Here is a 13,588-nt window from a genome sequence, read left to right on the forward strand (position 1 = left end):
TGTGTTGCAGGGAATATACTACATTCCAGAGGACAGAGATGAGTGTAAAATGATTCCTTTCCCTCATGGAGTTCATAAGGAGTCAAAAATACTTGTATACAGGGCTTCCCTGGTGGCGCAGTGGTTGAGAGTCTGCCTGCCGATGCAGGGGACACGGGTTCGTGCCCCGGTCTGGGAAGATCCCACATGCCGCGGAGCGGCTGGGCCCGTGAGCCATGGCCGCTGAGCCTGCGCATCCGGAGCCTGTTGCTCCGCAACGGGAGAGGCCACAACAGTGAGAGGCCCGCGTACCGTAAAACAAACAAACAAACAAACTTGTATACAAATAATTATAATTCAGGGTAGACTGTATAGTAATAAAAAACGGACGAGTTACTTTTGTGCACACAGGAGGCTAGAAGTCTGCTTTAGAAAATGTCCTAATTTCCATAGATTTTTTTTTTCCAGTAACTTTATGATGTCATTGAAACATTTACCTGTGGTCAAATAACAATATTTTTGGAACACAGTCAGGATTATTTGTTTACGTGGGGTTATGGCGGCTTTCACACCAGCGGGGCTGAGTAGCTGCCATGGAGACTATATGTCCCACTGAGGCTAAGAAACTGCCTTTAAGAGAAAAAAATTGGCTTTTTCACCTTTCAGAAGCACTGACTTTTTACTGAAGAATTGAACAATTATCCTGAATGTATATGTTCCATGTTTTTCAGATGTGTATAGATGTTGTTTTTATTAATAAAATACAAATATATTAATATCACAGACTTTTTTTTAGTAATCATTATTATTTTCTCAGTCAGGGAATAATTAATGGTGTAGTTACTATTATGTCAAGCTCTGAGAGTGTCTTTATGTTGAAAAAGGGGTGGGGGGAATGGCCATATGTTTGAAAAAGTTTTTCCTGGAATTACTGGTGGGGTTTTATTCACTTGGTAAAGATACAGGGAGGCCCTGAAAGCTACTCATAAAACCAGATGTGTTTTGGAATAGAATTGAATCCTGATAGTAACTTCGAATCCAAGCCATCTCTTGGAGGCCCTTCAAGTATAATGACATGATCCCTACCCTGGTAGGAATCCATCTCTTGGTTTGCTTCCATGAGGATATAAGGGTCAATGATATTTTACCTAAAGTGACCTAAAACATTTGCATACCCAGAAACTGCCACGTAATTGTAGCTGAAACCTATAAGAGGTCTTAGTCCAAAAGAGTGTATGTTTACCCTGGAGATGTGTATCTTTTTGGTGTGTAGACCACACGTTTAAGCAAAAAGAATTATTTTTATCGTACCATTAACTTTTATGAAAAACTTTCCTTAGGTATTGATGTCAGGTATTTAGTACAGAAAATACATGTATAATTTCAGTCATGTTCATTTCTTCTTATAACCAGAGATTCAAATTCGACTTTGCAGAAAAAGTTAGCTGCCATGCCGGACCACAGGGATGTTTCCCTCAGCCCAGAAGAGCGAGTCCGCGCCCTAAGCAAGCTGGGTTGTAATATCACCATCAATGAAGATATCACTCCGCGCCGCTACTTTAGATCCGGAGTAGAAATGGAGAGAATGGCGTCCGTGTATTTGGAAGAAGGAAATTTGGAAAATGCTTTTGTTCTTTATAATAAATTTATAACGTAAGTGTTTTATTTTGGAGGTCTTCAAAGTGAGAAAATTGGGGAAAATATTTACATGGTATTTTGGTGAGACCGCTTAGATGCCGGCATGTTTTCATATTCAGACTGAATTTACAATCTCCCAAAGCATGAGATGTCCAGGTTTTTAAGTTACCAAGTAATGTACTCAAAGGCGGCCTTACACCATCTCTGAGGCTTAGGGATGAACGATCAGGGATGGGGCGAAGCTTAGGGATGTCGCGAAGCTTAGGGATGTCAGACACCTTTCAACAGGCCAGCGCAGTAACCAGCATGCCCCTTCCCTCTCTTCACAAATAAAATTTCTTGTTTTGTGTCATTCTTCCTTCACAGGAATGCAAGCTTTATGAAAGCAGACATCATATTGTAGCTCCATCTACAATACCTGGAATGTGCCATTAACATTTTAAATATTTAATTTGATGGGTTGCGACTAGGGGATAAATTGACGATCCTAGGAAGGAACTGATTCCGGGACAGAGTGTAGTAGTTGGTTTCACATTGTAGTTAGTATTTTTTTTAAGGCAATTATTTAGCTGTGTAAGAATTGTATGTATAAAAGAGCTTCCAAAATATTGAGTGAAAGTGGCTCCATCAAAACAGCCATGTAAAAATATCACACTTCACCGGGCTTCCCTGGTGGCGCAGTGGTTGAGAGTCCGCCTGCCGATGTAGGGGACGCGGGTTCGGGCCCCGGTCCGGGAAGATCCCACATGCCGCGGAGCGGCTGGGCCCGTGAGCCATGGCCGCTGAGCCTGCGCGTCCGGAGCCTGTGCTCCACAACGGGAGAGGCCACAACAGTGAGAGGCCCGCGTACCGCAAAAAAAAAAAAAAAAAAAAAAATCACACTTCACATTAGATAGATATTTGTTAGTAAGATATCCTAGTTTGAACTAAAAGAAATGGGATTTGGGTTTTCTATACCAATTTGCCAGCTTACTGATTGGGAGGATCTCCTGTTACCAAAAATTATTTCATCTGAGCTGAACCCCTTATTTTTGTTTTAGCTGGAAATCACACATTGATTAATTGTATTAGTTTAGTTGGGGACTTAACCTGAGAACATTTGAGAAGCTGAAAAGATCAACTGTTTTAAATACCGCATCCATGATTCTACCATGGGCGAAATTAAAGGCAGTTAATATGGTGTGCAAAGTGGGCTCTGCACTTTATTCAAGTTAATTAACTTCTTGGAAATTTAGAGACTGGTTGGCAACATTCATCCTACCTGGGAAAAATCAAGTTTCTATAAAGTTAAACAATAACCATGAAATTGGACGTTATAAACTGTCATTGATAGCACACATTTTCCATTTTAGTTTCTGAACTATAAGTTACTAATTGATAATATTTTTTTCACCTTCTGGGTTTTGCACACACACACGTAAGTGTGGTAAAGGGCCACTACACTCTCTGAGTTACTGAGTAATCAGAATATTTGAATTCTCTCCTGTCATTAACGATATAACCATAGGTAATTCAGTTTTCCTCTGTGAGTTCAGTTCCTCATCTACATAAATGAAAGACTTATGGGTGAAAATCTCTGAGGTCTCTTCAACTCTAAATGTCTACGACTTTATGCTTCTTACAAAAGCCCTAGGCAACTGACACACCTTATGTAATTTCTTTAGGCTTTAATTTTCTTATTTGAGAGATAAGAGTTATAATACCATTCCTCTGTATTCTATAGATGAGATGATGAATGTATGTGTGATTTGTAAACAACAGAACATCAGTAGTTATAACATATTAGTTGATCAAAAACTATTTGCTCTAAGAGCTTTTCATTCATTTAACAAATATTTATTGAACATTCATTATGAGAGGGGCACCATTCTACAGGCTAAGAATACATCAATAAGGAAAAAACAAAAACAGAATTTCCTGCCCTCGTGGAAGTAATATCTTCACTTTACCTGGAAGCAACGTATCTGGTTTGCTGTACTGATTTCCCTTCATTTTTATTGTCCCTTGTTCCTCAAAAGGTGATGAAAAATAATTAACTCTTAATTAGCACCTCCTAATCCATTAAGGATTCTGGCTGACATTTCTCTGAGTTATGAATTTTCATTTAAGAGTTTTTAACATAGACACCATGGCACTACTGATTCATCAGTGGCCCTTTGAGTCTTTCAATGGTGAGAAGGGGTTACATCCATCTTTCCAAACTCTTAAATTTTCACGTGATCCTCAGTGTTGCCAGCACTACACATAAGTAAAATGATGCTCAAGTGGGATATAGTGCCAAAGACCCCAGAAAAACCAAAGTGATGTGGTCTCTTCAGGGAGCATCCCAACTTTAACTCTCTTAACCTCAGTGCTTACAGTTAACTACCCTGTAATGCCAAAATCATACTTGGGCCAACCTTTGATGGAAAGGCAAATGGAAAGAATATAGGTTAAATAATGTTATTAACCATGTCCTTTTTGAAAAGGAGGCTCATTCTCAAATTAGAAGCCATCATTGAGCTTTTTCTGTCATTTAATGCTAAGGACGTGTTTTCTTTTTCTGCAGTTTGTTTGTAGAAAAGCTTCCTAACCATCGAGATTACCAGCAATGTGCAGTACCCGAAAAGCAGGATATTATGAAGGTATTGTGGGATAGACTCTCCCCCGGGGAGTTCAAATGTTCCACAAGTATCCATTATTGATTCATCCCCTTCCTCTCCTCCTCTGTCTCATCCTCTCAAGAGTTTAAGCACAAAAGATTCATTCCATTAGCTATGATGTTTCGATCTCTTCCTAGACCTTTAATCATCATTACTGTGGGATGTCTACTTGAAACGAGAAAAAAAAAAAAAAAGAAAAAGATCAAGAATGTACTTAATCATATTAAGACGTGAAGAAGGAATTATTTTATGATTCCTCCCAGAGATTGAGAGAATGGTTGTCTATTTCCCCATACTTATTTGAGACAGTCATTTTGGCTGGTTTTGATTATTCCATACAATTCTGAACCCAAAACCTATTTGAATATCAGTGTTGATTATTAAGGCAGCCACAAAGTTCTAGTCATTTTCTTCTTATAGTACTAGCCTATGAGACAACAAAGTGTTTAGTGAGTGGCCTGAAATATTCCAAAGGAAAAAGAAGGTTGTTGAAATGTATTTATTTACCATCAACATTTGCTGCATATATAGTTCCAAATATCATTAGCTAAGAATATATCCTTTTAGATAACATTTTTAAATGTTTTCCATTTGTCTTAAGTAGTTTGGATTGATTTTATATGATGGAAGGTAAAACAATGTACAAAGTCAATCACAGTATGACATTTTAAATTACTCTCAAAAACCTTTTTACCACATAACAGAATAAAAGCTTTCTTACCAGCTATGTCAGGCCTGGGGGTGTCTGTAAGCAGAACACAAATTTTTGTCAAATGGTCATCTACATTTTAAAATTTCTTTACACTATCTGAAGGGTCATTCATTATCAGGCCTTTGAGTAGCATTTCCCCTCAATTCTCTTGTTCACGTAAACTCAGAAAATTCTGTATGGAAACCAAGGTCTTAGGCTGCCAAGGTGAATCTTTTACTCTAATTTAGGGTTATTCTTATTTTTACTTGTAGGGAAAGAATTCTCCAAAAGCATATACATTTTCTGTTTGTGCTTGAATAAATGGATGGATGGATAGATGGATGGATGGATGGATGGATGACAAAAGATTGGCTAGAGTTAGGAGTTTTAGTCCTAATGAGGCCATTAGCTAGGTATATGACATTGGACAAGCCTTTCAATCCCTCTAGGCCTTTGTTTCCTCATCTCTACAAAGGCGGGGCTGGTGGGTGCTTGGACTGTATCAGATTTTCCTAAATTATGATCACTGGGAAATTGTTTGAGATCCAGATCCCAAACCCTTCTCTAAACATGTTGTCTCAGTAGGTCTTGGGTTAGGCCTGGGAATCTATATTTTTATAAAAAGTGCCTTAGCTCCTTTTTACAGTCTGTTAAGACTAGGGATCCCTACTTACGGTGTTCTCTGAGGTCCCTTCTAACTATGATGCCATAAAATTTACCTACCATGGAATGTGCGGTTACAAACCCACTACCTAAAAATGAGGTACCTACTAAACAAAATGCTTATCTAACCAGTGAAGTCGATAAAGGTCTTACAAAGGGGATAATTTTTTCTCTTCTCTACTGAAAAGTTATATTTTGGAGCCCTAGAAAAGATTGATTTTTCCGCGATCATCTTTGGTTACTTGTGTCTTGATTTCTAATGCACATACCAGCTGTTTTTCTTTCTCAGCTGATGATCTGAAAGCTGACTATACTGAAAATCCCACTAATCAATATGTATATATATATTTTTTAAAAGAAACTGAAGGAGATTGCATTCCCAAGGACAGATGAATTGAAAAAGGACCTTTTAAAGAAATATAACATAGAATACCAAGAATATTTGCAAAGCGAAGTAAGTTCAGTTGATACATTTATTGCATGAATGTTTTCTGTGCAAATATTTTTTGAATTTCATTTTAATGAGTTTTTCAAATGTCGTATGCATTCAAATTAAAAATTAAAAATACAGTGACGTAAAACCCATAAAAAATTCATGTTGATATCCTGGTTAAGCACTTGCACCAAGGCTGTGGTATTTTTATTTCCTGTCAACATCTAATAAAGTGAAGCATTAGGAAATAGACTTCTTACAGTGATTTAAGCAGAGCTTTTTGACCAACTCTTGCCAATGTAATCTTGAGCCAGATGGCTGTGTTTTAGCAATGAAAGGAGACAGTAAGAGCGGTAGGGAGAACAGTATATAGTTTCTGATGTGTCTAATTACGTATGCCTTGGAAGTGTGAATTTGATTCTTTAATATTGTAATCAGTATAACATCAGATGGAATAATGGCTAACCATATGAGTGAAATGTAATCATATCACCAAGGGGTGATGGCTCCTGGATTCTTATTAAATAGAGAGTGAAAATGAAAATGATGTCTGAGACTGAAGGGCATTGAAAGAAGAAGCTGACCAGTCAGTCTGTAAGATACTCCAGTTCAACACTTGAACTCTTAATGTTTACAGCATAATGATATAGGTTGTTTTGCTTTTTTGTTTGGCTATGTGTTTATGTGCTTTGGAAGTTGTCACTTTTACCGACTCTCAGTTCAGTCCAATCTTGTTACCTCGGAGTGTGGTCACAGGCCTTCTCTGCTTCCTTTGGTATAGCTAGAAGGCAGGTTTGAGTGAGCTGTTTGCACTGAGTGACAGAAGGAATGTTGAGATGAGAAGATTTCCTCCAGTGTGGTTACTGATGATTTGATTTGAACTAAAAAAAAAAAAAAAAAAAAAAAAAGTGATTTTGGCGGCTTGGACAGAACAGCAGGAAGGGATTTAATTTAACAGCCCAGTTAAGCTCCCTTCCCTACTCAGCAATGTGCATGCTGGTCCTCTCAGGAGCGCTCTGGGAGGAGCGGCCTCAGCAGTTGTTACCTGGTCTGCCTTTGGTGGCACCAGTTACTTCCTAGTCCACAGTAGGATCCCAAGTATATGACCTGTAGAAATCTTTGGGGGATGGAATGGCAGGCTTTATGCCTTGGACAGATGAACAGACACACTGCTAAGCCTTTGCTACAGGCAACACTCACATCACCGGAGAGCCTGTTGGAATGCAGATTCTCAGGCCCCACCCCAGACCCGCTGAAGGCCAGTCTGCTCTATAACAAGACCCAGAGTGCATATCAAAGTGTAAGCTGTTTTGATGTCAGCTTACACTGCTGTAAGCTCTGTCCCCCACCTCACCCCTGCCTTATAGTAGCTCCCAAAGTCTAGTTTTCATCAGAATTATTTGGGAAGCTTGTTAAAGATTTATTCTTTGACCTAATAATGCCTGGATATTTTTGTTAAGACTGGGGAGCTTGGGAATCTTCATTTTTAACACAACTCCTAGTAGTTTTTTTTTTTTTTTTTTTTTTTTTTTTTTTTTTTTTGCCGTAAGCGGGCCTCTCACAGCTGTGGCCTCTCCCGTCGCGGAGCACAGGCTCCGGACGCGCAGGCCCAGCGGCCATGGCCCACGGACCCAGCCACTCCGCGGCATGCAGGATCCTCCCGGACCGGGGCACGAACCCGCGTCCCCTGCATTGGCAGGCGGACTCTCAACCACTGCGCCACCAGGGAAGCCCTAGTAGTTTGTTTTGATAGAGTTGATTGGACCACATTCTGAGAACCATTTGTTAGTGATTCCCCCTTCTCCATAAAGTTCCAGCAGTATGAGTTATAGAGTCAAATGCAAAAGCTTCTAGGGTGGCACTGTCCCACAGAACTTTGTATGATGACGGAAATGCTCTATTTGGCACTCTCTGATACGGGAGGCACTAGCCCGTGGTACTTTACGTGTGGCTAGTGAGAACTGAGGAGTTGAATTTCTAATTTCATTTCATTTGAATTAAACTTAGGTAGTCACATGTAGCTAGTGGCTACTATATTGGACAGTGCAGTCCAGGGTGATATAACTATTTCTGAGGTATGGTCTGATCAGTCAGGCTGTGCAGACAATCCTGACTTTGATTACTAATATTTAAAAGCACCGGAGGGTGGAGGGAACTTGATTGTCCTGGCCCGTCTCTGGTAAAATATGAGTGGATTTAGAACTGCTCCTGTAATCAGATTAAGGGGCTTTTGCCACGATGTTACATATTTTCCTGGCAGTCTCAGGAGTGTCCCTGTGGGCATATCGCAGTATCTAGCTGTGTCTCTCCGTCTCCTAGAAGATTGAAACTGTCTAATCCCAGTTTGATGCTTTTGCCTTGGAAACTAACCTTTTCTTCTGGCAACCACATTTTTTTAGAACAAATATAAAGCTGAAATTCTCAAAAAACTGGAGCATCAGAGATTGATAGAGGCAGAAAGGAAGCGGATCGCTCAGATGCGCCAGCAGCAGCTAGAATCGGAGCAGTTCTTGTTTTTCGAAGATCAGCTCAAGAAGCAAGAATTAGCCCGGAGTCAGATGCGAAGCCAGGAAACTCCAGCGCAGTCAGAGCAGATTGATGGGAGTGCTTTGTCCTGCTTTTCCACACACCAGAACAATTCCTTGCTGAATGTATTTGCAGATCAGCCTAATAAAAGTGATGCAACCAATTACGCTGGCCACTCGCCTCCCGTAAACAGGGCCTTAAAGCCAGCTGCAACTCTAAGTGCTGTTCAGAGTAAGTGAGGAAATGCACCCCACAAGACGTGGAATCTCCTCTAACGGAACCATATTTCTGTGACATCTGGGAGGGGTCCCCTCATTTTATTGTTAGTTGTGGTAGTTCCCCTACATGATGTGGTGTGAATGACAATATCACCTGACTTTTGCTATATGTAACCTCAGAATTCCGGAAACGTGATTTACCCCCTGGTAGAACAGAGGCTCCATGATAAACAGCACTGTATTTGATCGTGGTACAGAGATCCTAAGAGAGAAAAATTCCAAGCATTTTTTTTTTTCCTTCACGTATTTTGACCAAGAAGCACTGAATCCTAAAGGTAAACACACTGGAGAGGAAAGGAGATGCTGGAAAACTTGTTTGTTCAGAACCTTGTTCAGTCATTAAATTTAAATAGTTAGCGTTGCCCTGGCCCAGGAGGATCTGTACACATGGGTGTTAACCTCCAAAGGGGTTATGTGTTTCTGCCAAAAGTTAGTGCTGCCTGGACTGCTACATCAGTGCTGGCAGCTTTCCAAAACCAAACGGGAAAATTTCCCAGCAGACACTGTTAAGTGGAATTTATATTTCCATTTATTTTGAAAGAGTTATGATAAGCAACCATTTTATAAATTACTCTACTGCCAATAATCTCAAAAAACATGGTGCTCTTAACTAATGATCACCAACTTTCATAAGATATAAGTAACACATGGCAAACACACAAAAAGATTAATCCTACCACTTATAGAATATGAGATGTAGTCTATGCAGCCTGTGCGCTTTGTGCCAAAAGAAAACACACACGTACATGTAAATAGTTGATACAAGGCACAAAGATGTAAACGTGCTTGCACCTTCCCACTTGTATATGAATAATTTATATGCAAGGGGTAATTTTACCTTCCTTCTAGTCAATGTTCACTTTTACAAGTTTTAAAATGAAATACAGAAAGTGGAGCACCTGATTATTTCATTTTTGAAATTTATATTTACCTGCAGTCACTTGCTAAAAACAGTTTTGAAGGATGGGATGTAAGGTTTCTTCTTTTTGTCTTTTCTCCCTTTTCTGTTTCTTAGATTTAGTGGTTGAAGGACTGAGATACGTCGTTTTATCAAGAGATCTTTGCCACAGATTTCTGCTCCTGGCAGAATCTAATACAGTGAGAGGAATAGAAACCTGTGGAATACTCTGTGGGAAACTGGTATGGTGTTTGTTTCATATCTTCCCTGCACAGGATACTTTCAGTAGAGCTGGCTTTCTTGTGATAAGCTGAGCAGAGCAAAAGCATCCTAAGTTTTGTAAACATTATGAAATTAACTTAATATAGATTAATTTCATAAAACTACTGTCATTATTAATGGAATTATCCTTCTAGAAAATGGATTGTAAAATTTCAGAGATACTATGAAAGTTTATTGTAAAGAACTAACTAATCAAACCATAAGTTAAATCTTTGTTTAGAAAAAGGGTGGCTTTCAGATTTCCAGAACCATCTAGTTTCCTGAATCAAATTTCCGTTGCAATTGTTAGTTTCACATATATTCCTATGATTAACTCAACCTGCTTTTGTCTGTGGTAGGTATAATCTCGCCACCCTTTTTCAGATACATGCAGAATAAAGCTAGGGTTTTGTTGTTTTCTTTAAGGCAGTAGTTTCAACAAACTGCAATCTTATAGCACAGGTCATATTTAAGTATGGAAGATTTTATCAGAAATAAGTGATGAAAGACAATATCAAACTAGAAGGAGATAAAAGAGAGAAGATACATTTAATTTCCTACTTCAAGAAAGAGGAACAATGTTTCTTTGGAAGTGCCTTTGTACCCTCTGTGGGGTATCCGTTTATGTTTCTAAGTCCAGACACATTTTCATCCCTAAACATTTACTTGGAAACTGTTATTTAACTGAATAGGATGTTTCATTCAACACACATTCTCCTACTGTATTCCAGTGTTGCATCATCACGTTTCCCCCAGGGCAGAAGAAACACAGGAGACAAGCAAAGGAGAGTGACCTGCCATCTCCTCCCCACAGCCACCTTCTTTGCCCTGCAGGGGGCAGTATGCTATGGACGCTTCTTCCCCAACACCACATTTTGTACTTAGTTTGATTCACTCATTCATTGATTCATTCTTCATTCATTCCTTCATCAGACAGGCATTCAATCACCTACGACAGCCTCAGTCTTTGCCGTGTGATGCTTATAAAGAACCAGAGAGATGATTAATTATAAATGGAGCTGGGTGCTCTCAGTGGAAGTGCAGGGTATCATGGGAAGGTGTAACTGGGAAACCCTGCCTGGGAGGGTCAAGAAGGGGTTCCTTAAAAGCCGATGTTTATACTACATACGTTTAGAATACATAAAGTTAGCCTTGAAAGGAGGAGCTGGGATGGAGAGAAGTGTTGTAATCAAGGCCAAAGGAATAGGGTCCAGTTTGCAGAAGTGCCCTAAGACTAGAGACAAGATGGCGCTGGGCAAGGATGGACAGCTCCTCAGCACACAAACTTCTTTTTTCTGAGGATCCTATCACTACTTTACAGCCCTCTTCCTTTCAACTCTTATCTTTTACCTAAGGGGGGCAATTTGTTTTTCCTTTCTCTTTATCTAATTGCCAATCCAAAACATTACCTTAATTATGGAAAATCCCAGTGAATTCCACCCCCAACCCCTCCCCCCATAGTAGAAGAAAGTCGTAAATCTTCACGCGAAATTAAATAACAATAAACTAAAAACAAGACCATCAACCTTCACAAACCTTAGAAATGTCCTTCAGTAAAACCACAAGATTATTTACTTAGCATCTCCCTGCCAAATAAACCTGCTATTGTTTTGTTCTGATTTTTTCCACTGCAGATGTACTGTAACACACCATTATTTACTAGCTAAACTTCCAGGGACCGGCCCAGGATGCGAATTCCTATTCATGATACATTTTATATTGTGAAAATGGGTTTCAGGCTCCAAACAACTGACTCTCAAATTTTGGGCAGATGGTCCGTGTTCAGGTGTGGGGCTTTGCTTTTGAATTGTGATGGGTCGCGGTGAGAGGATGATGATGTAAGTGGTGGGCCCTTTCTAGTCTTGTTAAAACATTATACTTCCTACTCAGGCTTTTTTTTTCCTGTCAGGTGCTTATTATTCTCTTTGCTATTTGTTTTGCAGACGCATAATGAATTTACTATTACCCACTTAATCGTGCCAAAACAGTCTGCAGGACCAGACTATTGTGACGTGGAGAATGTAGAAGAATTATTCGGTGTTCAGGATCAACACAATCTCCTCACTCTGGGGTGGATCCATGTATGTTTCACATTTGGGGTTTCAGTTTATTTATTTATTTTTTGGCGGGCTGTTCTCCTTCTGGAGGAAGTTTAGCTTAAGAAATAGTGTCTTATTTTTAAAATTTTCAAGTGGAATAAATGTCATCGTTTTAAAGCATTTTCTTCAATGTTAGGCCGTGTCTACATCTGTCAAATCCAGATTTGGGGAGGGCTATAGCATGCTCTTTCCTACCATCCCAAGTTGAAAGAGAGATAAACATTTGGAAATCAGCTGACTTGTTTTGATGATTTTATGTAGTCTAATGGAGACCTAGGCAGATTTTTAACTAATACGATTAGACAATTATTAACATTCTCTTTCCCATGGCTGTGGGTCTAAAGTAAATTATTTTAAGAAAATTTCTGAAAAGGTCTCTTTTAAAAAGGTGTTTGTACATATCAAATAGGGACCTTACCCTCCACTTCACCTCCCCTACAGGCCAAGGGTGTATGCGTCGCTGTATAAACAGCCACGGAGTAGGGCCAAAAACATTGGGTTCCAACATCCACCAGGCCACCATAGGAGCAGGAAAGGGCTTACAAATCGAAAGACATGAGTTTAAATATCAGCTCTGCTAGGAATTCACTGTAGGAATGTTGGCAAGTTATTTAAGCATCAGCTTATCATCCATAAAATGGGGACCATAATAATGGACTTCATGTGATAGTGAGATAATGTCAGTGAACTTCTTAGCACATTTTTTCTAGGAGCTCAGAATATTGTAGCTGATGATATTTGGTGATGATTGTGTACTTTTCCTATCCATGGTTTCATCTATCTGGGGACATTTTTCCATTCAGTCTCACACATCTGGACCTGGGGTAGGAACAAGTCATCTCACGGCATGAGATGCTAGTCAGGGTTTCCAGGGCACATCCTAGGGACCTCCAAGGGCCTCTGAAGAGTGAGGAGCCACTTTTTATTTTACTTGCTTTATAGAGAAGTATTGAGGAGGGGCAGGACACACATCCTCACCCACACCTCAACACACACACACACACACACACACACACACACACACACACAATCACCAAGCTTTTGGTTTTTGTAATTCAGGAGGGCAGAGGAGACTAGTCCTAGCTCCACCTGCAAATTACTGTGTGCCTGTACAGTCCTTCGATCAGGACTCTTAGCGTCCTGTTTCCAGGTTCCCTCATTGATCCAGTAGAGCTAATGAATGCCTTCTCTCCCTCACCGATTTGTGTGAGCTGTAAGCAACATACTAGATGTGAAAGCCCTTTGAAAACTATAAATCACCTCTCAAATACAAGAAATTATTTATAATGAAGACTTTGCAAAAATTTTCTGTATGTCTGTTTGTTTTCCTTACCAGTATGCGCCTTACCGTTTGCTTAGAAATTGGGTCATTTTAAAGGCATTATTTAGTTTGATGTAACAAGAATGCATTTTAAAGGAAAACAAATTGTAGCAAAGCAATTGTAACATAAACTGAGAAAGAATGACAGTTAAACTACGC

General features: G+C 39.6%; 1 protein-coding gene across 12 annotated transcripts in view; it reads left to right on the top strand.

Annotated features, from left to right (window-relative positions):
* The window catches only part of STAMBPL1 (STAM binding protein like 1), a 47,657-nt gene that overhangs the window by 23,177 nt on the left and 10,892 nt on the right, over window positions 1–13,588 (top strand). For 10 of the 12 annotated variants that reach the window (XR_004476601.2, XM_033404819.2, XM_033404815.2 and 7 more), the window contains 6 exons: window positions 1,415–1,632; window positions 4,166–4,241; window positions 5,972–6,067; window positions 8,446–8,803; window positions 9,866–9,990; window positions 11,953–12,090. Coding sequence is in view for 11 of the 12 variants with exons in the window: in XM_033404819.2 (XP_033260710.1) it covers window positions 1,415–1,632; window positions 4,166–4,241; window positions 5,972–6,067; window positions 8,446–8,803; window positions 9,866–9,990; window positions 11,953–12,090 (1,011 nt within the window). In the remaining variant the exon portion in view is untranslated. Of the gene's footprint in view, window positions 1–1,392; window positions 1,633–4,165; window positions 4,242–5,971; window positions 6,068–8,445; window positions 8,804–9,865; window positions 9,991–11,952; window positions 12,091–13,588 lie in introns of all 12 variants that reach the window. The other 2 variants (XM_049696589.1, XM_033404818.2) reach the window with 2 other exon arrangements.

Source organism: Orcinus orca, chromosome 14, assembly GCF_937001465.1.
Source record: "Orcinus orca chromosome 14, mOrcOrc1.1, whole genome shotgun sequence".
Classification (NCBI taxonomy): Eukaryota; Metazoa; Chordata; class Mammalia; order Artiodactyla; family Delphinidae; genus Orcinus; species Orcinus orca.